Genomic DNA, 26,880 nt, shown 5'->3' with positions numbered 1-26,880 from the left:
TTTTTTTATTCAACATTGTTCTCAGGAAATATTCCAAAAGTATGGAAATCAGCTCTTGTTCTGCCACTCCATAAGGACGGGTATAGTAGTGATCTTAATCATTATCGCCCCATTTCAAGGCTTCCTTGTCTAGTTAAGATTTTCGAATCCTTGGTAAATGTACAACTTTGCTTGTTTTTATCTGAGAAATGTACACTGCTCACAAAAATAAAGGGAACACTTAAACAACACAATGTAACTCCAAGTCAATCACACTTCTGTGAAATCAAACTGTCCACTTAGGAAGCAACACTGATTGACAATAAATTTCACATGCTGTTGTGTACATGGAATAGACAACAGGTGGAAATTATAGGCAATTAGCAAGACACCCCCAATAAAGGAGTGGTTCTGCAGGTGGTGACCACAGACCACTTCTCAGTTCCTATGCTTCCTGGCTGATGTTTTGGTCACTTTTGAATGCTGGCGGTGCTTTCACTCTAGTGGTTGCATGAGACGGAGTCTACAACCCACACAAGTGGCTCAGGTAGTGCACCTCATCCAGGATGGCACATCAATGCGAGCTGTGGCAAGAAGGTTTGCTGTGTCTGTCAGCGTAGTGTCCAGAGCATGGAAGCGCTACCAGGAGACAGGCCAGTACATCAGGAGACGTGGAGGAGGCCATAGGAGGGCAACAACCCAGCAGCAGGACCACTACCTCCGCCTTTGTGCAAGAAGGAGCAGAAGGAGCACTGCCAGAGCCCTGCAAAATGACCTCCAGCAGGCCACAAATGTGCATGTGTCTGCTCAAACGGTCAGAAACAGACTCCATGAGGGTGGTATGAGGGCCCAACGTCCACAGATGGGGGTTGTGCTTACAGCCCAACACCGTGCAGGACGTTTGGCATTTGCCAGAGAACACTAAGATTGGCAAATTCGCCACTGGCGCCCTGTGCTCTTCACAGATTAAAGCAGGTTCACACTGAGCACATGTGACAGACGTGACAGTCTGGAGACGTCGTAGAGAATGTTCTGCTGCCTGCAACATCCTCCAGCATGACCGGTTTGGCGGTGGGTCAGTCATGGTGTGGGGTGGCATTTCTTTGGGGGGCCGCACAGCCCTCCATGGGCTTGCCAGAGGTAGCCTGACTGCCATTAGTTACCGAGATGAGATCCTCAGACCCCGTGTGAGACCATATGCTGGTGCGGTTGGCCCTGGGTTCCTCCTAATGCAAGACAATGCTAGACCTCATGTGGCTGGAGTGTGTCAGCAGTTCCTGCAAGAGGAAGGCATTGATGCTATGGACTGGCCCGCCCGTTCCCCAGACCTGAATCCAATTGAGCACATCTGGGACATCATGTCTCGCTCCATCCACCAACGCCACGTTGCACCACAGACTGTCCAGGAGTTGGCGGATGCTTTAGTCCAGGTCTGGGAGGAGATCCCTCAGGAGACCATCCGCCACCTCATCAGGAGCATGCCCAGGCGTTGTAGGGAGGTAGGGAGGGCCGCACAGCCCTCCATGGGCTTGCCAGAGGTAGCCTGACTGCCATTAGTTATCGAGATGAGATCCTCAGACCCCGTGTGAGACCATATGCTGGTGCGGTTGGCCCTGGGTTCCTCCTAATGCAAGACAATGCTAGACCTCATGTGGCTGGAGTGTGTCAGCAGTTCCTGCAAGGGGACATCATGTCTCGCTCCATCCACCAACGCCACGTTGCACCACAGACTGTCCAGGAGTTGGCGGATGCTTTAGTCCAGGTCTGGGAGGAGATCCCTCAGGAGACCATCCGCCACCTCATCAGGAGCATGCCCAGGCGTTGTAGGGAGGTCATACAGGCACGTGGAGGCCACACACACTACTGAGCCTCATTTTGACTTGTTTTAAGGACATTACATCAAAGTTGGATCAGCCTGTAGTGTGGTTTTCCACTTTAATTTTGAGTGTGACTCCAAATCCAGACCTCCATGGGTTGATAAATTTGATTTCCATTGATAATTTTTGTGTGATTTTGTTGTCAGCACATTCAACTATGTAAAGGAAAAAGTATTTAATAAGAATAGTTCATTCATTCAGATCTAGGATGTGTTATTTTAGTGTTCCCTTTATTTTTTTTGAGCAGTGTATATTGAATGTAAACCAATCAGGGTTTGGATTTGGATTGATATGGATTTGAGGTTTAAAAAACATATGGATGAGCTGGTTAAGAAGCTAAGATTTAAAGTTGGCTTTTTCTACAGAAACAGATTGTGTCTTTCTCTAAGCAGTAGGAAGCAGATTATTCAGTCAACCTTTTTTATCTGTTCTTGATTATGGTGATGTTATTTATCAAAGTGCAGCTGCTACTACTCTTTAAGCTTTGGATGTACCGTAGTGCCCTTCGTTTTGTTACCGGTGACAGTTTTGATACTCAGCACTGTATCCCGTATCAACATTTTTGGCTGGACTTCGCTAAAGACCCGTAGATCTCTACATTACTCCCTTTTTGATTACAAGGCCATCTTCATAAACTTCTGTCTTATCTAACTTTGCTGTTGAAGTATAGACACCTTACTTGTCTATACTTCACAGGATTGGTTAACTACTGAGGTTCCGAGGGTCTCCACCGAGTTTTGTAAATCTGTTTTTAGTTTTAATGCACCTTATTGCTGGAACACATAAAAAATACGTGTAATCATGATGTTCTGGTTCCGTTCGGGCAATTTAAAGTATTGATTGGGGATTTATTTGTGGAGGAATGTAACGTTTTTTGGGGGTGATTTGTGATGTTTTATTTGTGCGTAGCATATAATGTGTATATTTATATTGTGTTATACAGGGCACATTTGTAAAAGAGACCATGGTCTCAATATGTCTTCCCTGTCAAAATGAAGGTTCAATAAAAATGACTACATCTCTCTTTTCCTCCCTCCTTTCCTCACATCTCTCTTTTCCTCCCTCCTCTCCTCACATCTCTCTTTTCCTCCCTCCTCTCCTCACATCTCTCTTTTCCTCCCTCCTCTCCTCACATCTCTCTTTTCCCCCCTCCTCTCCTCACATCTCTCTTTTCCCCCCTCCTCTCCTCACATTTCTCTTTTCCTCCCTCCTCTCCTCACATCTCTCTTTTCCCCCCTCCTCTCCTCACATCTCTCTTTTCCTCCCTCCTCTCCTCACATCTCTCTTTTCCCCCCTCCTCTCCTCACATCTCTCTTTTCCCCCCTCCTCTCCTCACATCTCTCTTTGCCTCCCCCTCTCCTCACATCTCTCTTTTCCTCCCCCTCTATGTATATGTATATATAGGTGCGGGTAAAGTGACTATACATAGATAATAAACAGAGAGAAGCAGCAGTGTAAAAATCGGGGTGGGGGGGACAATACAAATAGTCTGGGTAGCCATTTGATTAGCTGTTCAGGAGTCTTATGGCTTGGGGGTAGAAGCTGTTAAGAAGCCTTTTGGACCTAGACTTGGTGCTTATGTCAGTATCCAGGGCCGCAGTCAATATGGCACAATGCTGTGAAATGTTCCCAATTACAGAGATCTCTCTCTGAAAAGTAAAGTAAGGAATCGTGTCAGCTTTTTATCTCTGTGACAGTCAGTACATTGCACCTTTCTGAACGCAACCCGTGGTACACAGGAGGCTGCTGAGCAGGAAACGGTTCATAATAATGGCTGGAACGGAGCGAACGGAATGTTATCAAATACATGGAAATCATGGAAACCATGGGTTTGATGTATTTGATACCATTCCAACCATTCTGCTCCAGCCATTACCACGAGCCTGTCCTCCCCAATTAAGGTGACATCAACCTCCTGTGCCAGAGTATGCAGGAGCTGCAGTCTGTCTGTCTGTCTGTCTGCCAGGTGGTGATCGTGTCCTACGCAGAAATGTTGCGAAACCACGCCCAGTCTGTGAAACTGACCACAGTATTTTACTCACACGCAATGATCGGCTTGCAGTTAATCACTGTCTCTATTTAAACTGTGTTCCCCGTCCACTTCATGGCGGCAGACAGACAAACAGACAATTAGTTGTCAGAGAGCCAGGGGTTTAGTCTCATGCCTGGCATGCTTGGGGTCAGTGGTGAGGGAGGCCGTGGATGGGGATGGTGAGGCAGGCGGATGGTGCCTATCCTGGTGTCCACACAGTGGCGTAGTGAACATGATAAGCACAGTCTCATGTCAGCTGTCCAAATAGTGCCCAGTCGTAGCGGAAGGGAAAGTGTGCAAACAGCCCTTTTATTGAAGAGGGGAAACACGCTCCACAGTAACAAAGGTTCTTTATGTTTATCAGTCTGATTTGCAGACTAATGAAAACAGACTGGCTTTGAGGCGGTAAATAGAATGTACTGACATGAACAGGGACACACAGACAGGGACACACGGACACACGGACAGGGACACACGGACAGGGACACAGACATGGACACACGGACATGGACACACGGACAGGGACACACAGACATGGACACACGGACACACGGACAGGGACACACGGACATGGACACACGGACAGGGACACACGGACAGGGACACACGGACATGGACACACAGACAGGGACACACAGACATGGACACACGGACACACGGACAGGGACACACGGACAGGGACACACGGACACACGGACACACGGACACGGACACACGGACACACGGACAGGGACACACGGACACAAGGACACACGGACACGGACACACGGACAGGGACACACGGACATGGACACACGGACAGGGACACACAGACATGGACACACGGACACACGGACAGGGACACACGGACATGGACACACGGACAGGGACACACAGACATGGACACACGGACACACGGACAGGGACACACGGACAGGGACACACGGACACACGGACACACGGACACACGGACACACGGACAGGGACACACGGACACAAGGACACACGGACACGGACACACGGACAGGGACACACGGACATGGACACACGGACAGGGACACACAGACATGGACACACGGACATGGACACACGGACACACGGACAGGGACACACGGACAGGGACACACGGACAGGGACACACGGACATGGACACACGGACAGGGACACACAGACATGGACACACGGACACACGGACAGGGACACACGGACATGGACACACGGACAGGGACACACAGACATGGACACACGGACACACGGACAGGGACACACGGACAGGGACACACGGACACGGACACACGGACACACGGACAGGGACACACGGACATGGACACACGGACACACGGACACGGACACACGGACACACGGACAGGGACACACGGACACACGGACACACGGACACGGACACACGGACAGGGACACACGGACATGGACACACGGACAGGGACACACGGACAGGGACACACGGACATGGACACACGGACACACGGACACACGGACACACGGACAGGGACACACGGACAGGGACACACGGACAGGGACACACGGACACACGGACACACGGACACGGACACACGGACAGGGACACACGGACATGGACACACGGACAGGGACACACGGACACACGGACAGGGACACACGGACAGGGACACACGGACACACGGACACACGGACACGGACACACGGACACACGGACAGGGACACACGGACACAAGGACACACGGACACGGACACACGGACAGGGACACACGGACATGGACACACGGACAGGGACACACAGACATGGACACACGGACATGGACACACGGACACACGGACAGGGACACACGGACAGGGACACACGGACAGGGACACACGGACATGGACACACGGACAGGGACACACAGACATGGACACACGGACACACGGACAGGGACACACGGACATGGACACACGGACAGGGACACACAGACATGGACACACGGACACACGGACAGGGACACACGGACAGGGACACACGGACACGGACACACGGACACACGGACAGGGACACACGGACATGGACACACGGACACACGGACACGGACACACGGACACACGGACAGGGACACACGGACACACGGACACACGGACACGGACACACGGACAGGGACACACGGACATGGACACACGGACAGGGACACACGGACAGGGACACACGGACATGGACACACGGACACACGGACACACGGACACACGGACAGGGACACACGGACAGGGACACACGGACAGGGACACACGGACAGGGACACACGGACACACGGACACACGGACACGGACACACGGACAGGGACACACGGACATGGACACACGGACAGGGACACACGGACACACGGACAGGGACACACGGACAGGGACACACGGACAGGGACACACGGACAGGGACACACAGACAGGGACACACGGACAGGGACACACGGACATGGACACACGGACACACGGACACACGGACACGGACACACGGACAGGGACACACGGACAGGGACACACGGACAGGGACACACGGACATGGACACACGGACAGGGACACACGGATAGGGACACACGGACAGGGACACACGGACACACGGACAGGGACACACGGACAGGGACACACGGAGAGGGACACACGGACAGGGACACACGGACAGGGACACACAGACATGGACACACGGACACACGGACAGGGACACACGGACAGGGACACACGGACAGGGACACACAGACATGGACACACGGACAGGGACACACAGACATGGACACACGGACAGGGACACGCGGACATGCGTGGCCACTTCTGAGGATTTACATTAGCTGGTGGATTTGTCCTCAGTATACCTGAGTGGGTGTCTTTTTTACTTCTGTTTCTTACCTTAGTTCATGACTCAGAGAGAGGGGTGTGTGTGTCTGTGTGTGTAAGAGCAGAGCAACCATGTGTTCCCGTGTTGACATGTTCTTAGTTACCATGCCATGAGACATGCACCTCATGTTTATAGCCAAGTTCATGTTGTGAAACACAGTAGGATCATGGGCATGTTACTAGAAGGATTACCTCCATTACACAACCAACCATCTAGAGGTTCTGGAGCAGAAAAAACACCTGACAGCAAAGCTCCTGTCACTCAAACACACCAAGAATCCTCTAGTGTGTGCTTGCTACTCCCTACGTACTGGGTTTCTGACTGTGTGTGTACCTGTGTGTTGGTAGACAGGGAAGGGGGAGCCCCATGTCTTCAAGGAGAAGACCTTTAAGAAGAACCGTCAGTGTGGGGTGTGTCGCCAGAGTGTGGACAACACGGGGTCCTTTTGCCGAGGTGAGTCTCTCTCTCTCTCTCTCTCTCTCTCTCTCTCTCTCTCTCTCTCTCTCTCTCTCTCTCTCTCTCTCTCTCTCTCTCTTTCTCTCTCTCTTTCTCTCTCTCTCTCTCTCTCTCTCTCTCTCTCTCTCTCTCTCTTTCCACCCTCTTCCTCCATAGAGGATACAGTTTAGCTGTCAGATCTAGCTCTTTGTCTCTGTCAGAGCTCTCATGCTGCTGACTCACTGTAAGCTGTTTGTTGTCAAGGACCCTCAGACCAGCTAACATGCTACATAGAATACACCAAATGAACCTGACTAATGCTTCCCTTCTGTCTCCACACCCTCTCTGTTGCCATCCTTCTCTCTCCAGTGTGTAAAACAGCCACTCACAAGAAATGCGAGGCAAAGGTAAGACTCCAAACCGATTCACTCCTGCGTAACTTACCCAACTTATTCTACACTCTTAGAAAAAAGGTGCTACCAAGAGCTGTCCCCTTTGAAGAACCCTTTTTGGTTCCAGGTAGAACCCTTTCCACTGTTCTACATGGAACCGGAAAGAGTTCTACCTGGCCCCAAAAAGGTTACTTCTATAGGAGCCAAAGAACCTTTTTGGAATCCTTTTTTCTAAGAGTGTACCCTCCCTGTCCCTGCTATGAGCTAGTAGCCATTGATGTGACCGACTGCACCCAAGCCCCATTTGAAAGGGTCATTGATGGAGGAGTGAATGCCAGCTTTGGCCAGGGGCAGGCAGAGACTTGGCAGACTGCAGCGGCTGGCGCCATGCGTTATGGAAGAAGGCATGTGGCAGAGATTGCTTTCCAGTCTTCGTACCATCTATTTCCATTTGAGGAAATAGCCCTAGAGGACAAGGGGATGGGTTTGAAAAGTAGCAAACCAATACAAATCCATAGCCAGTTGGTTTTTTAATATTAGTTTAATCTTTGAAGATTTCTATCAAGGAATGGGCACGAAATGGTCTGCAGTAAACCTGGCATAGTATGTAGGTCACTCTTGTTCTGTGGATTGTAAAGCTCTGGCTCTGTTTCCTCGAAACAATACTGTTGGTCAGGAAGATACTATTTCCACACTGTTGTGTTCTGTTTGGGCTCTGTTGTTTGTGACCTGGTTGTGTTCTGTTAGGGCTCTGTTGTTTGTGACCTGGTTGTGTTCTGTTTGGGCTCTGTTGTTTGTGACCTGGTTGTGTTCTGTTAGGGCTCTGTTGTTTGTGACCTGGTTGTGTTCTGTTAGGGCTCTGTTGTTTGTGACCTGGTTGTGTTCTGTTAGGGCTCTGTTGTTTGTGACCTGGTTGTGTTCTGTTTGGGCTCTGTTGTTTGTGACCTGGTTGTGTTCTGTTTGGGCTCTGTTGTTTGTGACCTGGTTGTGTTCTGTTTGGGCTCTGTTGTTTGTGGCCTGGTTGTGTTCTGTATAGGCTCGGTTGTTTGTGACCTGGTTGTGTTCTGTTAGGGCTCTGTTGTTTGTGACCTGGTTGTGTTCTGTTAGGGCTCTGTTGTTTGTGACCTGGTTGTGTTCTGTTTGGGCTCTGTTGTTTGTGACCTGGTTGTGTTTTGTATAGGCTCGGTTGTTTGTGACCTGGTTGTGTTTTGTATAGGCTCGGTTGTTTGTGGCCTGGTTGTGTTCTGTATAGGCTCGGTTGTTTGTGACCTGGTTGTGTTCTGTTAGGGCTCTGTTGTTTGTGACCTGGTTGTGTTCTGTTTGGGCTCTGTTGTTTGTGACCTGGTTGTGTTCTGTTTGGGCTCTGTTGTTTGTGACCTGGTTGTGTTCTGTATAGGCTCGGTTGTTTGTGGCATGGTTGTGTTTTGTATAGGCTCGGTTGTTTGTGGCCTGGTTGTGTTCTGTATAGGCTCGGTTGTTTGTGACCTGGTTGTCTTCTGTTAGGGCTCTGTTGTTTGTGACCTGGTTGTGTTCTGTTTGGGCTCTGTTGTTTGTGACCTGGTTGTGTTCTGTTTGGGCTCTGTTGTTTGTGACCTGGTTGTGTTCTGTATAGGCTCGGTTGTTTGTGGCCAGGTTGTGTTTTGTATAGGCTCTGTTGTTTGTGACCTGGTTGTGTTTTGTATAGGCTCGGTTGTTTGTGACCTGGTTGTGTTTTGTATAGGCTCGGTTGTTTGTGACCAGGTTGTGTTCTGTATAGGCTCGGTTGTTTGTGACCTGGTTGTGTTTTGTTTGGGCTCTGTTGTTTGTGACCTGGTTGTGTTTTGTTTGGGCTCTGTTGTTTGTGACCTGGTTGTGTTTTGTGTAGGCTCGGTTGTTTGTGACCTGGTTGTGTTTTGTATAGGCTCGGTTGTTTGTGACCTGGTTGTGTTCTGTTTGGGCTCGGTTGTTTGTGACCTGGTTGTGTTTTGTATAGGCTCGGTTGTTTGTGACCTGGTTGTGTTCTGTTTGGGCTCTGTTGTTTGTGACCTGGTTGTGTTCTGTTTGGGCTCGGTTGTTTGTGACCTGGTTGTGTTTTGTATAGGCTCGGTTGTTTGTGACCTGGTTGTGTTCTGTTTGGGCTCGGTTGTTTGTGACCTGGTTGTGTTTTGTATAGGCTCGGTTGTTTGTGGCCTGGTTGTGTTTTGTATAGGCTCGGTTGTTTGTGGCATGGTTGTGTTTTGTATAGGCTCGGTTGTTTGTGGCCTGGTTGTGTTTTGTATAGGCTCGGTTGTTTGTGGCCTGGCCTGGTTGTGTTGGGATCTGGAAATGATAGCTGCATAGCTGAGGGTGGGCTGTTGACTGGTGGTGGCCGATGCAATGTCCCGGCAGTGATAGCCATCGGTCCTGCCCAGGAAGGGAGAGGCCAGGCCAGCCTCTGGGGGTGTGGGACTCTGGCCTCTCAACTGGCCTTAAGAGCCAGTGCTGAGGGGGCTCAACCATGAAAGGTTGGGATTTAGGAAGCTCTGATCCAAGGGAGTTGCCTGGGGCTCATTGAAACCACATGCAAAAGTGCAAACCCAATCTGGAAATACACATGCTACAACATCCGTCTGGCCCTGAGGGTTTTATAAGTTATTGTCCATGAAAATCTGTCTGATTTCAATAAAAAGCCCCTATGTTATGCTAGTCAATAGAGGCTATTTTAATACACCTTAGCTTTACCACAGTCATTGAGAATGAAAGAGAGAGAGGGAGACATATGAACAGAGGGAGAGAGAAACATCGTGTTCTGAGAGCTTGACCTGAGCTTGCAGGTTAGTTTCTGGACAGATCTTGTTGTGTTCACCTTGTTTTCTGTAATTAGAACAAGACCTTGAACACTGTTAGGCTGTTCTCTATAAGACCTTGAACACTGTTAGGCTGTTCTCTATAAGACCTGAGACACTGTTAGGCTGTTCTCTATAAGACCTGAGACACTGTTAGGCTGTTCTCTATAAGACCTTGAACACTGTTAGGCTGTTCTCTATAAGACCTTGAACACTGTTAGGCTGTTCTCTACAAGACCTTGAACACTGTTAGGCTGTTCTCTACAAGACCTTCAACACTGTTAGGCTGTTCTCTACAAGACCTTCAACACTGTTAGGCTGTTCTCTACAAGACCTTGAACACTGTTAGGCTGTTCTCTACAAGGCCTTGAACACTGTTAGGCTGTTCTCTACAAGACCTTCAACACTGTTAGGCTGTTCTCTATAAGACCTTGAACACTGTTAGGCTGTTCTCTATAAGACCTTGAACACTGTTAGGCTGTTCTCTACAAGGCCTTGAACACTGTTAGGCTGTTCTCTATAAGCCCTGAGACACTGTTAGGCTGTTCTCTATAAGACCTTCAACACTGTTAGGCTGTTCTCTACAAGACCTTCAACACTGTTAGGCTGTTCTCTATAAGACCTGAGACACTGTTAGGCTGTTCTCTACAAGACCTTGAACACTGTTAGGCTGTTCTCTATAAGACCTTCAACACTGTTAGGCTGTTCTCTACAAGGCCTTGAACACTGTTAGGCTGTTCTCTATAAGACCTGAGACACTGTTAGGCTGTTCTCTACAAGACCTTGAACACTGTTAGGCTGTTCTCTACAAGACCTTCAACACTGTTAGGCTGTTCTCTATGAGACCTGAGACACTGTTAGGCTGTTCTCTATAAGACCTTCAACACTGTTAGGCTGTTCTCTACAAGACCTGAGACACTGTTAGGCTGTTCTCTACAAGACCTTGAACACTGTTAGGCTGTTCTCTACAAGACCTTCAACACTGTTAGGCTGTTCTCTACAAGACCTTCAACACTGTTAGGCTGTTCTCTACAAGACCTTGAACACTGTTAGGCTGTTCTCTACAAGGCCTTGAACACTGTTAGGCTGTTCTCTACAAGACCTTCAACACTGTTAGGCTGTTCTCTATAAGACCTTGAACACTGTTAGGCTGTTCTCTATAAGACCTTGAACACTGTTAGGCTGTTCTCTACAAGGCCTTGAACACTGTTAGGCTGTTCTCTATAAGCCCTGAGACACTGTTAGGCTGTTCTCTATAAGACCTTCAACACTGTTAGGCTGTTCTCTATAAGACCTTGAACACTGTTAGGCTGTTCTCTACAAGACCTTGAACACTGTTAGGCTGTTCTCTACAAGACCTTCAACACTGTTAGGCTGTTCTCTACAAGACCTTCAACACTGTTAGGCTGTTCTCTACAAGACCTTGAACACTGTTAGGCTGTTCTCTACAAGGCCTTGAACACTGTTAGGCTGTTCTCTACAAGACCTTCAACACTGTTAGGCTGTTCTCTATAAGACCTTGAACACTGTTAGGCTGTTCTCTATAAGACCTTGAACACTGTTAGGCTGTTCTCTACAAGGCCTTGAACACTGTTAGGCTGTTCTCTATAAGCCCTGAGACACTGTTAGGCTGTTCTCTATAAGACCTTCAACACTGTTAGGCTGTTCTCTACAAGACCTTCAACACTGTTCGGCTGTTCTCTATAAGACCTGAGACACTGTTAGGCTGTTCTCTACAAGACCTTGAACACTGTTAGGCTGTTCTCTATAAGACCTTCAACACTGTTAGGCTGTTCTCTACAAGGCCTTGAACACTGTTAGGCTGTTCTCTATAAGACCTGAGACACTGTTAGGCTGTTCTCTACAAGACCTTGAACACTGTTAGGCTGTTCTCTACAAGACCTTCAACACTGTTAGGCTGTTCTCTATGAGACCTGAGACACTGTTAGGCTGTTCTCTATAAGACCTTCAACACTGTTAGGCTGTTCTCTACAAGACCTGAGACACTGTTAGGCTGTTCTCTACAAGACCTTGAACACTGTTAGGCTGTTCTCTACAAGACCTTCAACACTGTTAGGCTGTTCTCTACAAGACCTTCAACACTGTTAGGCTGTTCTCTACAAGACCTTGAACACTGTTAGGCTGTTCTCTACAAGGCCTTGAACACTGTTAGGCTGTTCTCTACAAGACCTTCAACACTGTTAGGCTGTTCTCTATAAGACCTTGAACACTGTTAGGCTGTTCTCTATAAGACCTTGAACACTGTTAGGCTGTTCTCTACAAGGCCTTGAACACTGTTAGGCTGTTCTCTATAAGCCCTGAGACACTGTTAGGCTGTTCTCTATAAGACCTTCAACACTGTTAGGCTGTTCTCTACAAGACCTTCAACACTGTTAGGCTGTTCTCTATAAGACCTGAGACACTGTTAGGCTGTTCTCTACAAGACCTTGAACACTGTTAGGCTGTTCTCTATAAGACCTTCAACACTGTTAGGCTGTTCTCTACAAGGCCTTGAACACTGTTAGGCTGTTCTCTATAAGACCTTGAACACTGTTAGGCTGTTCTCTACAAGACCTTGAACACTGTTAGGCTGTTCTCTACAAGACCTTCAACACTGTTAGGCTGTTCTCTACAAGACCTTCAACACTGTTAGGCTGTTCTCTACAAGACCTTGAACACTGTTAGGCTGTTCTCTACAAGGCCTTGAACACTGTTAGGCTGTTCTCTACAAGACCTTCAACACTGTTAGGCTGTTCTCTATAAGACCTTGAACACTGTTAGGCTGTTCTCTATAAGACCTTGAACACTGTTAGGCTGTTCTCTACAAGGCCTTGAACACTGTTAGGCTGTTCTCTATAAGCCCTGAGACACTGTTAGGCTGTTCTCTATAAGACCTTCAACACTGTTAGGCTGTTCTCTACAAGACCTTCAACACTGTTCGGCTGTTCTCTATAAGACCTGAGACACTGTTAGGCTGTTCTCTACAAGACCTTGAACACTGTTAGGCTGTTCTCTATAAGACCTTCAACACTGTTAGGCTGTTCTCTACAAGGCCTTGAACACTGTTAGGCTGTTCTCTATAAGACCTGAGACACTGTTAGGCTGTTCTCTACAAGACCTTGAACACTGTTAGGCTGTTCTCTACAAGACCTTCAACACTGTTAGGCTGTTCTCTATGAGACCTGAGACACTGTTAGGCTGTTCTCTATAAGACCTTCAACACTGTTAGGCTGTTCTCTACAAGACCTGAGACACTGTTAGGCTGTTCTCTACAAGACCTTGAACACTGTTAGGCTGTTCTCTACAAGACCTTCAACACTGTTAGGCTGTTCTCTACAAGACCTTCAACACTGTTAGGCTGTTCTCTACAAGACCTTGAACACTGTTAGGCTGTTCTCTACAAGGCCTTGAACACTGTTAGGCTGTTCTCTACAAGACCTTCAACACTGTTAGGCTGTTCTCTATAAGACCTTGAACACTGTTAGGCTGTTCTCTATAAGACCTTGAACACTGTTAGGCTGTTCTCTACAAGGCCTTGAACACTGTTAGGCTGTTCTCTATAAGCCCTGAGACACTGTTAGGCTGTTCTCTATAAGACCTTCAACACTGTTAGGCTGTTCTCTACAAGACCTTCAACACTGTTAGGCTGTTCTCTATAAGACCTGAGACACTGTTAGGCTGTTCTCTACAAGACCTTGAACACTGTTAGGCTGTTCTCTATAAGACCTTCAACACTGTTAGGCTGTTCTCTACAAGGCCTTGAACACTGTTAGGCTGTTCTCTATAAGACCTGAGACACTGTTAGGCTGTTCTCTACAAGACCTTGAACACTGTTAGGCTGTTCTCTACAAGACCTTCAACACTGTTAGGCTGTTCTCTATGAGACCTGAGACACTGTTAGGCTGTTCTCTATAAGACCTTCAACACTGTTAGGCTGTTCTCTACAAGACCTGAGACACTGTTAGGCTGTTCTCTACAAGACCTTGAACACTGTTAGGCTGTTCTCTACAAGACCTTCAACACTGTTAGGCTGTTCTCTACAAGACCTGAGACACTGTTAGGCTGTTCTCTATAAGACCTTGAACACTGTTAGGCTGTTCTCTACAAGACCTTCAACACTGTTAGGCTGTTCTCTATAAGACCTTCAACACTGTTAGGCTGTTCTCTACAAGACCTTGAACACTGTTAGGCTGTTTTCTATAAGACCTGAGACACTGTTAGGCTGTTCTCTATAAGACCTTCAACACTGTTAGGCTGTTCTCTACAAGACCTTGAACACTGTTAGGCTGTTCTCTACAAGACCTTGAACACTGTTAGGCTGTTCTCTACAAGACCTTGAACACTGTTAGGCTGTTCTCTATAAGACCTGAGACACTGTTAGGCTGTTCTCTACAAGACCTTCAACACTGTTAGGCTGTTCTCTACAAGACCTTGAACACTGTTAGGCTGTTCTCTATAAGACCTTGAACACTGTTAGGCTGTTCTCTACAAGACCTTGAACACTGTTAGGCTGTTCTCTACAAGACCTGAGACACTGTTAGGCTGTTCTCTACAAGACCTGAGACACTGTTAGGCTGTTCTCTACAAGACCTGAGACACTGTTAGGCTGTTCTCTACAAGACCTTCAACACTGTTAGGCTGTTCTCTACAAGACCTTCAACACTGTTAGGCTGTTCTCTACAAGACCTGAGACACTGTTAGGCTGTTCTCTACAAGACCTTCAACACTGTTAGGCTGTTCTCTACAAGACCTGAGACACTGTTAGGCTGTTCTCTACAAGACCTTCAACACTGTTAGGCTGTTCTCTACAAGACCTTGAACACTGTTAGGCTGTTCTCTACAAGGCCTTGAACACTGTTAGGCTGTTCTCTACAAGACCTTCAACACTGTTAGGCTGTTCTCTATAAGACCTTGAACACTGTTAGGCTGTTCTCTATAAGACCTTGAACACTGTTAGGCTGTTCTCTACAAGGCCTTGAACACTGTTAGGCTGTTCTCTATAAGCCCTGAGACACTGTTAGGCTGTTCTCTATAAGACCTTCAACACTGTTAGGCTGTTCTCTACAAGACCTTCAACACTGTTAGGCTGTTCTCTATAAGACCTGAGACACTGTTAGGCTGTTCTCTACAAGACCTTGAACACTGTTAGGCTGTTCTCTATAAGACCTTCAACACTGTTAGGCTGTTCTCTACAAGGCCTTGAACACTGTTAGGCTGTTCTCTATAAGACCTGAGACACTGTTAGGCTGTTCTCTACAAGACCTTGAACACTGTTAGGCTGTTCTCTACAAGACCTTCAACACTGTTAGGCTGTTCTCTATGAGACCTGAGACACTGTTAGGCTGTTCTCTATAAGACCTTCAACACTGTTAGGCTGTTCTCTACAAGACCTGAGACACTGTTAGGCTGTTCTCTACAAGACCTTGAACACTGTTAGGCTGTTCTCTACAAGACCTTCAACACTGTTAGGCTGTTCTCTACAAGACCTGAGACACTGTTAGGCTGTTCTCTATAAGACCTTGAACACTGTTAGGCTGTTCTCTACAAGACCTTCAACACTGTTAGGCTGTTCTCTATAAGACCTTCAACACTGTTAGGCTGTTCTCTACAAGACCTTGAACACTGTTAGGCTGTTTTCTATAAGACCTGAGACACTGTTAGGCTGTTCTCTATAAGACCTTCAACACTGTTAGGCTGTTCTCTACAAGACCTTGAACACTGTTAGGCTGTTCTCTACAAGACCTTGAACACTGTTAGGCTGTTCTCTACAAGACCTTGAACACTGTTAGGCTGTTCTCTATAAGACCTGAGACACTGTTAGGCTGTTCTCTACAAGACCTTCAACACTGTTAGGCTGTTCTCTACAAGACCTTGAACACTGTTAGGCTGTTCTCTATAAGACCTTGAACACTGTTAGGCTGTTCTCTACAAGACCTTGAACACTGTTAGGCTGTTCTCTACAAGACCTGAGACACTGTTAGGCTGTTCTCTACAAGACCTGAGACACTGTTAGGCTGTTCTCTACAAGACCTGAGACACTGTTAGGCTGTTCTCTACAAGACCTTCAACACTGTTAGGCTGTTCTCTACAAGACCTTCAACACTGTTAGGCTGTTCTCTACAAGACCTGAGACACTGTTAGGCTGTTCTCTACAAGACCTTCAACACTGTTAGGCTGTTCTCTACAAGACCTGAGACACTGTTAGGCTGTTCTCTACAAGACCTTCAACACTGTTAGGCTGTTCTCTACAGGACCTTGATCATATTTGGCTGCTTTTCACTTTAATCCCAAGCGTTTTAGTTGGGTATGTAATACCTCAGTTTCCTGTCACGTTCTTTCTCCATGAATCTGGAGGAATCCTCATTCACTATGCATCTGTGAACCACTGTACTGTCATTATGACTACATTGACAACCTTTTACAGACAAGTGTTGCTATAAGCCTTGTGACAAAGTAAAAAATCGAAACTAATAAAATTGAATATGTCACATGCTTCGTAAACAACAGGTGTAGACTAACAGTGAAATGCTTACTTACGCGCCCTTCCCAACAATGCAGAGAGAAACAAATAGCACAAGGAATAAATACACAATGAGTAACGATAGCTTGGCTATATATACAGGGCACCAGTACCGAGTCGATGTGGAAGGGTTCGTGGTACTTGAGGTAGATATGTAGATATTGTATGGGTAGGGACAAAGTGACTAGGCAACAGGATAGATAATATGCAGTAGCAGCAGCGTATGTGATGAGTCAAAAGAGTTGGTGCAACAGGGGATAAAATGCAGATAGTCTGGGTAGCTATTTAGTTAACTATTTATCAGTCTTATGGCTTGGGGGTAGAAGCTGTTCAGGGTCTTGTTGGTTCCAGACTTGGTACATCGTTACCGCTTGCCGTACGATAGCAAAGAGAACACTCTATGAGTTGAGTGGCTTGAGTCTTTGACAATTTTTAGGGCCTTCTTTTGACACCGCCTGGTATAGAGGTCTTGGATGGCAGGGAGCTCGCCCTAGGTGATGTACTGGGCCATACGCACTACCCTCTGTAGCTCCTTACGGTCGGATGCCAAGCAGTTGCCATACCAAGCGGTGATGCAGCCAGTCAAGATGCTCTCAATGGTGCAGCTGTAGAACTTTTTGAGGATCTGAGGGCTCATGCCAAATATTTTCTGCCTCTTTTGGGTGAAGAGGTGTTGCCGTACCTTCTTCATAACTGTGTTGGTGTGTGTGGATCATTATTATTCCTTAGTGATGTGGAGACCGAGGAACTTGAAGCTCTCGACCCGCTCCACTACAACCCTGTGGATGGGCTTGGCACTGCGTTTCCTGTAGTCCACGATCAGCTCCTTTGTCTTGCTGATGTTGAGGGAAAGGTTGTTGTCAGGTCTTTGACCTCCTCCCTATAGGCTGTCTCATCGTCATCGGTGGTCAGGCCTACCACCATCGTGTAGTCAGCAAACTTTATGATGGCGTTGGAGTCGTGTGCGACCACACAGTCATGGGTGAACAGGGAGTACAGGAGGGACTAAGCACGCACCCCTGAGGGGCCTCCATGTTGAGTGTCAGTGTGGCGGATGTGTTGTTGCCTACCCTCACAACCTGGGGGTAGGCAACAAGGATCCAGTTGCAGAGGGAGGGGTTCAGTCCCAGGGTACTGAGCTTAGTGATGAGCTTGGAGGGCACTATGGTGTTGAACGCTGAGCTGTAGTCAATGAACAGCATTCTCACATAGGTGTTCCTCTTATCCAGGTGGGATAGGGCAGTGTGGGGTGCAATCAAGATTACGTCATCTGTGGATCTGTTGGGGTGATATGCAAATTGGATTGTTCCAGGGTGTCTGGGATGCTGGTGTTGATGTGAGTCATGACCAGCCCTTCAAAGCATTTAATGGCTACAGATGTGAGTGCTACGGGGCGGTAGTCATTTAGACAGGTTACCTTAGTGTTCTTGGGCACAGGGACTATGGTGGTCTGCTTGAAACATGTAGGTATTGCAGACTGGGTCAGGGAGAGGTTGAACATGTAATTGAAGACACTTGCCAGCTGATCAGCGCATGCTCTGAGTACACGTCCCGGCAATCCATCTGGCCCCAAGGCCTTGTGAATGTTAACCTGTTTAAAGGTCTTACTCAAATCGTCTACGGAGAGCGAGATCACACAGTCGTCAAGAACAGTTACTTCACTGTCCTGTCAGTGCTCCCTCAGGAAAAGCACTTCATCTTCTCTTCCCAGAATAAAGCATTTCCTGGAAAATAAAGTGACCAGAATAAAGAAGTCTGTGTACTTCTCTCAATGGCTTCCCCTCTTGTTTCTCTCTGTGGCTTCCTCTCTTGTACTTGTCTTGTGGAGTTGCTGTCAGTCATCCAAGCACGAAGTCAACAACCTACAGCTGACTCATCTCTTTCATGAACAATCCCACTTCAAAAATACACAAATACGCCAAAACACTGTTTTATTTCAGCGTGTTCTCTGTGTAGAGAACAACTTATCTGTGAGCTGGAGTTGTCCACAGGGATTGAAGGGTTAAGGGCTGGGTAATGTTGCCCATGATGAGCTGCCCAAATATGTCGGGAAGAAAGACAGTTCTCCTATTTTAGGAGGACTAGTCTACATTTGTTTATGTTAAAATCAACAACAGGAAGTGTAGAATAGAAATAGAACGCCTGTCTCATCATCGTTAGGGAGTCAGAGTCACCACCCTGTCACAGAGTCATGATAATTGCCGGGGTAGATAGAGTGGCTTGTTTTTAATGTGGTTATACTAATGAGTGAGTCAGTGTGATGCTGATCAGCGTTAAAACCATAAGCGTGACAGCTGACTTAGCAGGTCTGGGGTTCTGCCAGATGACCCTTGGTGGACGGGAAATAAGCCAGGGTAATTGGCCACTGTCTTGTTATTTTCTGTTCTGAGTGCTGAAAAGTCTCCCTATCATCCCAAGAATGTCTTCTACCTCTCTCCGCCAAAGTCAGAGGCAGACCATGGAGATGTGTTTGGTGCCGTAGAGTCACGTCCAGGATATTGCCATTTATAGGTTCATAAAGACAATGAACTGACTACTATGGGATTTTTCCAGTGTTGATCTCTGGCAATCTCGCCTTGCAGATTTTTTCAGTTCTGTTTATTTACCACTGTTTATTTTTGTCCAGCATTGCTCTTTGAATACTTGTTTCACTTGGAGGAGGGGTGGAGGAGAGGATAGGAGAGGAGGGGGTTGTTGTAGTCACTGTTAACACTGGCTCCATGACTGGGAGGAGGGGAGGAGGAGAGGGGAGGAAGAGGGTTGTTGACACTGGCTCCATGACTGGGAGTCCCACACAGTAATTACCGATACCAGAGGGACACATGTGACCTCTGTCGTATATGTTCTGTTCTGTCCTGTACCCACCCTCAGCTGTTTGGACAGAGAGGGAGGGAGGGAGTGAGAGAGAGAGAAAGAGAGAGAGAGCGAGCGAATGGAAGATGTGAGGGAAGGAGGGATGGGCAGAGAGACAGGAGGAGAGCTGGAGATATATATATATATATATATATATATATATATATATATATATATATATATATATATATTATGGACAGAGTGTAAGCCAGATGGATAAAGAGATAATACCTTACAGCAGTCCTGGGCTTTTGAGGGCCCCAACCAATGAAGGGACATTACTAGGTCTGTTTCAGAACGCTCATTAGGTCTGCTTCTGAACGCTCATTAGGTCTGTTTCAGAACGCTCATTAGGTCTGTTTCAGAACGCTCATTAGGTCTGTTTCAGAACGCTCATTAGGTCTGTTTCAGAACGCTCATTAGGTCTGTTTCAGAACGCTCATTAGGTCTGTTTCAGAACGTTCATTAGGTCTGTTTCAGAAGGCTTATTAGGTCTGTTTAAGAAGGCTTGTTAGGTCTGCTTCTGAACGTTCATTAGGTCTGTTTCAGAGGGCTTATTAGGTCTGCTTCTGAACGCTTATTAGGTCTGCTTCTGAACGGTCATTAGGTCAATTTCTGAACGCTTGTTAGGTCTGCTTCTGAACGCTTATAAGGTCTGTTTTAGAACATTCATTAGGTCTGCTTTAGAACATTCATTAGGTCTGCTTTAGAACATTCATTAGGTCTGCTTTAGAACATTCATTAGGTCTGCTTTAGAACATTCATTAGGTCTGTTTTAGAACATTCATTAGGTCTGCTTTAGAGTGTTCATTAGGTCTGTTTTAGAGTTTTCATTAGGTCTGCTTTAGAACGCTCATTAGGTCTGCTTTAGAACGCTCATTAGGTCTCTTATAGAACATTCATTAGGTCTGCTTTAGAACATTCATTAGGTCTGCTTTAGAACATTCATTAGGTCTGCTTTAGAACATTCATTAGGTCTGCTTTAGAACATTCATTAGGTCTGCTTTAGAACATTCATTAGGTCTGTTTTAGAACATTCATTAGGTCTGCTTTAGAACATTCATTAGGTCTGCTTTAGAACATTCATTAGGTCTGTTTTAGAGTGTTCATTAGGTCTGTTTAACAGTGTTCATTAGGTCTGTTTTAGAGTTTTCATTATGTCTGCTTTAGAACGCTCATTAGGTCTGTTAAGAGTTTATTAGGTCTGCTTTAGAATGCTGATTAGGTCTCTTTTAGAACATTCATTAGGTCTGCTTTAGAGTGTTCATTAGGTCTGCTTTAGAGTGTTCATTAGGTCTGTTTTAGAACTCTCATTAGGTCTGCTTTAGAGTTTTCATTAGGTCTGTTTTAGAACATTCATTAGGTCTGTTTTAGAGTTTTCATTAGGTCTGTTTTAGAGTTTTCATTAGGTCTGCTTGAGAACATTCATTAGGTCTGTTTTAGAACTCTCATTAGGTCTGTTTTAGAGTTTTCATTAGGTCTGTTTTAGAACGCTCATTAGGTCTGTTTTAGAGTTTTCATTAGGTCTGCTTGAGAACATTCATTAGGTCTGTTTTAGAGTTTTCATTAGGTCTGCTTGAGAACATTCATTAGGTCTGCTTTAGAATGGTCATTATGTCTGTTTTAGAACTCTCATTAGGTCTGCTTTAGAACATTCATTAGGTCTGTTTTAGAACTCTCATTAGGTCTGCTTTAGAGTGTTCATTAGGTCTGTTTTAGAGTTTTATTAGGTCTGTTTTAGAGTGTTCATTAGGTCTGTTTTAGAGTGTTCATTAGGTCTGTTTTAGAGTGTTCATTAGGTCTGATTTAGAGTGTTCATTAGGTCTGTTTTAGAACGCTCATTAGGTCTGTTTTAGAGTTTTCATTAGGTCTGCTTTAGAATGCTCATTGGGTCTCTTATAGAACATTCATTAGGTCTGTTTTAGAACTCTCATTAGCTCTGTTTTAGAGTGTTCATTAGGTCTGTTTTAGAACTCTCATTAGGTCTGCTTTAGAGTGTTCATTAGGTCTGTTTTAGAGTTTTCATTAGGTCTGCTTTAGAACGCTCATTAGGTCTGCTTTAGAACGTTCATTAGGTCTGTTTTAAAACATTCATTAGGTCTGTTTTAGAACTCACAATAGGTCTGCTTTAGAGTGTTCATTAGGTCTGCTTAACAGTGTTCATTAGGTCTGCTTTAGAACATTCATTAGGTCTGTTTTAGAACATTCATTAGGTCTGCTTTAGAACATTCATTAGGTCTGTTTTAGAACATTCATTGGGTCTGCTTTAGAACATTCATTAGGTATGTTTTAGAACATTCATTAAGTCTGCCTTAGAACATTCATTAGGTCTGTTTTAGAACATTCATTAGGTCTGTTTTAGAACATTCATTAGGTCTGTTTTAGAACATTCATTAGGTCTGTTTTAGAACACTCATTAGGTCTGTTTTATAACATTCAATAGGTCTGTTTTAGAGTGTTCATTAGGTCTGTTTTAGAACATTTAAAGGTCTGTTTTAGAACATTCATTAGGTCTGTTTTACAGTGTTCATTAGGTCTGCTTCAGAACGCTCATTAGGTCTGCTTCAGAACGCTCATTAGGTCTGCTTCAGAACGCTCATACCAGCTTATTAAAAATTATTGACTGGGGGTTGGCGATGGTGTGTTTGAAGAGAAAAACCTAGCTTGGAGATATACAGTCAGGTACCTCCAATATGACATGAACGTTAGACCTTAGTCACACCCCACTATCTTCCCTCTCAGGAGTGTCTATGAGAATGGACAGCTGCCTAAGGGACACTAACCATCGCCATGTTTGTTGGGCACTATAACATCCCCAATGCTCTGATGAGACCCTCTGTGATGAAAGCACATCTGGCATCAGCTCTCAATACCGATTGGCCTCCCTTTCATCACTGCCCTCTGATTGGCTGTCTCATGGGGAAAACAGTTGTGGGACCCTATAAAATCCGCGTTGTGGAGAACGCAGACTAACTCACTGAATCCAAAAATTAAAACGGAATTCAACAATATTCAAAAATGTATTGAACTTAGTAGAACATTTTTTTATTTGCCCAAGATTATAATAATACATGAACAAAATGCATCAGTGACTCGTATTTTCATTCAACATTCTGAAGAGACAAAGTGGGAATGCCCATGTCTGTGTGCCCATCATTTGTCTACCTCTTTGTTTAGTCGTTAGCGATGATGCTAATGAATCATCTTCTAGTAGATGGAAAGGCTTTACAAAAAACCTTCTCATTTAAATGTCAACTACAAAGTAGCCCAAGCCTACCTGGCAGAATGATATCATTATTATTATTTGCATTAATCCGGCAGCCATTTTGTTTATCAATCTCTGCAATCACATGTTCGCTACAGAAACACCTCCAACCAAACAAGTGTCTTGCTGGTGCACACTTCAATTAAAGGGTATCCACACCCAAATAAAGGTTAAATAAAGGTTACATTTAAAAATTGTAATAAAAAAAAAACACCCAAAAATGTAGACGTCTATATTTTCCCCAGACCTCAAAGGTTTAAGCATTGTTGTAGGCTTGTTGCTTTAATATAAAAAAAAAATGATTTTTAGAGCGAAAACCTGGAAAAACAAAACGTAGAAACAGAATTTTGAGGGAAAATACGGAATTAGGCAAAAAAATGATTTTAAAGGGCCCTACAGTTGGCTAATTAGCATCAATTATAATTGTTGTGGATAAATGCTATGTGAAGACAACAATTGGTTCCAGTACTAATATAGTCATATTTACATATGTCCATAACACATCGATGAAATCATAGGAATTTACTAGTGCCATTTCTTTGTGTGATTTTCTCCTATGCTAATTGGAAGCTGAGAAGAACCAGATGGTTTGGGCTGGTGATGAGACGACCAGAATCTAGTTGTGAAATTCCTGCCATGTGGTTCTCAAGGACCACTCCATTAGACCGCTGTCTGTTTTGATATGTCACGAGCTTCTATGACTCAATGTAGAACAGTGTTACCGCCAATGATTTATATATAGACTAGATGACTGCCAGGGGGCACTGTTTTGGCACTGTTTTGTAAACATTTTGGGGGGAAGGTATAGAGAGGCATTTATTAATGTCTACATTCGTTTTTGCCACATTTATTATATTAAAAACACCTTAATACATACTTTAAAATCATATTATGTGAGCTAAACATAAAAATGAAAAAATATATTTCAACATTTTCCGTAAAGTATAATTTTTTAAAAGTTCTAATGTTACTGCCCCCACTACAACAACAAAAATACTTAAATACATGTAATTTTGTCCTTGAAACAATACTGTAGAATTCCATTCATTCCTATGGAGGACTGCTTCTTCTGGGGTGGTCCAATTTGGCTGACCGGTGGCTTCAAACCCTCTCATTGGCCAATACATAACAGCAGCAAACCAGGGTTTATATACATCATTGGTTACCACTATGGTCACCACAGAGTTCTGGCATATACAGAGTGTACAAATTCAGTGACGTTTCTATGGTTACACATACAGGTTTAGTTTGCTCTAGAAACTGTTTTAGGACTCTGTTTGGTGATAGGCTTGATGGAGTAAAAGGGACCAGGATTTGGCTCAACACTTGAAAAAAAACATGAATGAATGGGTTGGGTGGAATCAGAGTTCATGAAGTGGAATTGGCCCCAGTTCTGCTCACTAATGATACTGTTTACATTATGTTCACATCCCCATTACTCCTATCTGCCTCCTCCCTGTTCTCCAGGCTCTCTCCCCTGTTCTCCAGGCTCTCTCCCCTGTTTTCCAGGCTCTCTCCCCTGTTCTCCAGGCTCTATCCCCTGTTCTCCAGGCTCTATCCCCTGTTCTCAAGGCTCTCTCCCCTGTTCTCCAGGCTCTCTCCCCTGTTCTCCAGGCTCTATCCCCTGTTCTCCAGGCTCTCTCCCCTGTTCTCCAGGCTCTATCCCCTGTTCTCAAGGCTCTCTCCCCTGTTCTCAAGGCTCTCTCCCCTGTTCTCAAGGCTCTCTCCCCTGTTCTCAAGGCTCTCTCCCCTGTTCTCAAGGCTCTCTCCCCTGTTCTCCAGGCTCTATCCCCTGTTCTCAAGGCTCTATCCCCTGTTCTCCAGGCTCTCTCCCCTGTTCTCCAGGCTCTCTCCCCTGTTCTCAAGGCTCTCTCCCCTGTTCTCAAGGCTCTCTCCCCTGTTCTCCAGGCTCTATCCCCTGTTCTCAAGGCTCTCTCCCCTGTTCTCAAGGCTCTCTCCCCTGTTCTCAAGGCTCTCTCCCCTGTTCTCCAGGCTCTATCCCCTGTTCTCCAGGCTCTCTCCCCTGTTCTCCAGGCTCTCTCCCCTGTTCTCAAGGCTCTCTCCCCTGTTCTCAAGGCTCTCTCCCCTGTTCTCAAGGCTCTCTCCCCTGTTCTCAAGGCTCTCTCCCCTGTTCTCAAGGCTCTCTCCCCTGTTCTCCAGGCTTTCTCCCCTGTTCTCCAGGCTCTCTCCCCTGTTCTCCAGGCTCTCTCCCCTGTTCTCCAGGCTCTATCCCCTGTTCTCAAGGCTCTCTCCCCTGTTCTCCAGGCTCTCTCCCCTGTTCTCAAGGCTCTCTCCCCTGTTCTCAAGGCTCTATCCCCTGTTCTCCAGGCTCTCTCCCCTGTTCTCAATGCTCTATCCCCTGTTCTCCAGGCTCTATACCCTGTTCTCAATGCTCTATCCCCTGTTCTCAAGGCTCTCTCCCCTGTTCTCCAGGCTCTATCCCCTGTTCTCAAGGCTCTCTTCCCTGTTCTCCAGGCTCTCTCCCCTGTTCTCAAGGCTCTCTCCCCTGTTCTCAAGGCTCTATCCCCTGTTCTCCAGGCTCTCTTCCCTGTTCTCCAGGCTCTCTCCCCTGTTCTCCAGGCTCTATACCCTGTTCTCAATGCTCTATCTCCTGTTCTCAAGGCTCTCTCCCCTGTTCTCCAGGCTCTATCCCCTGTTCTCAAGGCTCTCTCCCCTGTTCTCCAGGCTCTATCCCCTGTTCTCAAGGCTCTCTTCCCTGTTCTCCAGGCTCTCTCCCCTGTTCTCCAGGCTCTCTCCCCTGTTCTCCAGGCTCTCTCCCCTGTTCTCCAGGCTCTCTCCCCTGTTCTCAAGGCTCTCTCCCCTGTTCTCAAGGCTCTCTCCCCTGTTCTCCAGGCTTTCTCCCCTGTTCTCAAGGCTCTCTCCCCTGTTCTCCAGGCTCTATCCCCTGTTCTCCAGGCTCTCTTCCCTGTTCTCAAGGCTCTCTCCCCTGTTCTCCAGGCTCTATCCCCTGTTCTCCAGGCTCTCTTCCCTGTTCTCCAGGCTCTCTCCCCTGTTCTCAAGGCTCTCTCTCCTGTTCTCAAGGCTCTATCTCCTGTTCTCAATGCTCTCTCCCCTGTTCTCAAGGCTCTCTCCCCCCAATCACTCACCCACTCACCCACCCACCCACTCACTCACCCACCCACCCACCCACCCACCCACCCACCCACCCACCCACCTACCCACTCACTCACTCACTCACTCTAATAACATACCAGTAATGTTACCTCATCCCCAGCTAGTCTCTCATAGAACTGCACATGCATTCACAGTGAGTGCATTAGCCATGGTTCCTGGCTTTGATGGATCAAAAACATTGGTTGGACCAGTAGTCCATCTATGAGAGGGAGAGAGGGGTTAGCACTGTGAACCTTACCAGCTGGGCCTGTTAAGAAAAAGATAGAGTGGGAGAGGAGGGAGAGGTACACAGAAGGAGAGCGAGAGTAGGGGAGAGGGGAGAGGGTAGAGGGAGAGCACTTGCAGGAAGCGTGTTCGTAAGTGTTGGCCAAGGAGATGGAATCTGGTGTGTTTTTTGGCATAATGCTCCCCTGCTGCAGGCCCCATCGCTCGCTCTAAGAGGGGAGGGCAGCAGGCTGGGACAGAGAGAGGGCGGGGAATGCTGCGAGAGAGAGGGAAAGATTGACAGGGAGAGAGAGGGGAAAGAGAGGGGGGGAGAACGCGGGATTGAGGGATTATTAGAGAAAGGCAGGAAAGGTTGAGGTAGAGGAGAGGGACATTTGGAGAGAGAGAGAGAGAGAGAGAGAGAGAGAGAGAGAGAAGATGTGGCAGGAGAGAAAGGTTGAGGTAGAGGAGAGGGACATTTGGAGAGAGAGAGCGAGAGAGAGAGAAAGAGAGAGAAAGAGAGAGAGAGAGGGGATGTGGCAGGAGAGAA

General features: G+C 46.5%; 1 protein-coding gene across 4 annotated transcripts in view; it reads left to right on the top strand.

Annotated features, from left to right (window-relative positions):
* Window positions 1-26,880, top strand: part of LOC129829586 (tensin-2-like) — a 69,352-nt gene that overhangs the window by 19,962 nt on the left and 22,510 nt on the right. For all 4 annotated transcript variants that reach the window (XR_008755415.1, XM_055891362.1, XM_055891361.1 and 1 more), the window contains exons 2-3: window positions 7,070-7,175; window positions 7,527-7,564. Coding sequence is in view for 3 of the 4 variants with exons in the window: in XM_055891362.1 (XP_055747337.1) it covers window positions 7,070-7,175; window positions 7,527-7,564 (144 nt within the window). In the remaining variant the exon portion in view is untranslated. The remainder of the gene's footprint in view (window positions 1-7,069; window positions 7,176-7,526; window positions 7,565-26,880) is intronic.

This window comes from Salvelinus fontinalis, chromosome 31 (genome assembly GCF_029448725.1).
Source record: "Salvelinus fontinalis isolate EN_2023a chromosome 31, ASM2944872v1, whole genome shotgun sequence".
In the NCBI taxonomy this organism is placed as follows: Eukaryota; Metazoa; Chordata; class Actinopteri; order Salmoniformes; family Salmonidae; genus Salvelinus; species Salvelinus fontinalis.
This window is presented reverse-complemented; position numbering and strand designations above follow the sequence as displayed.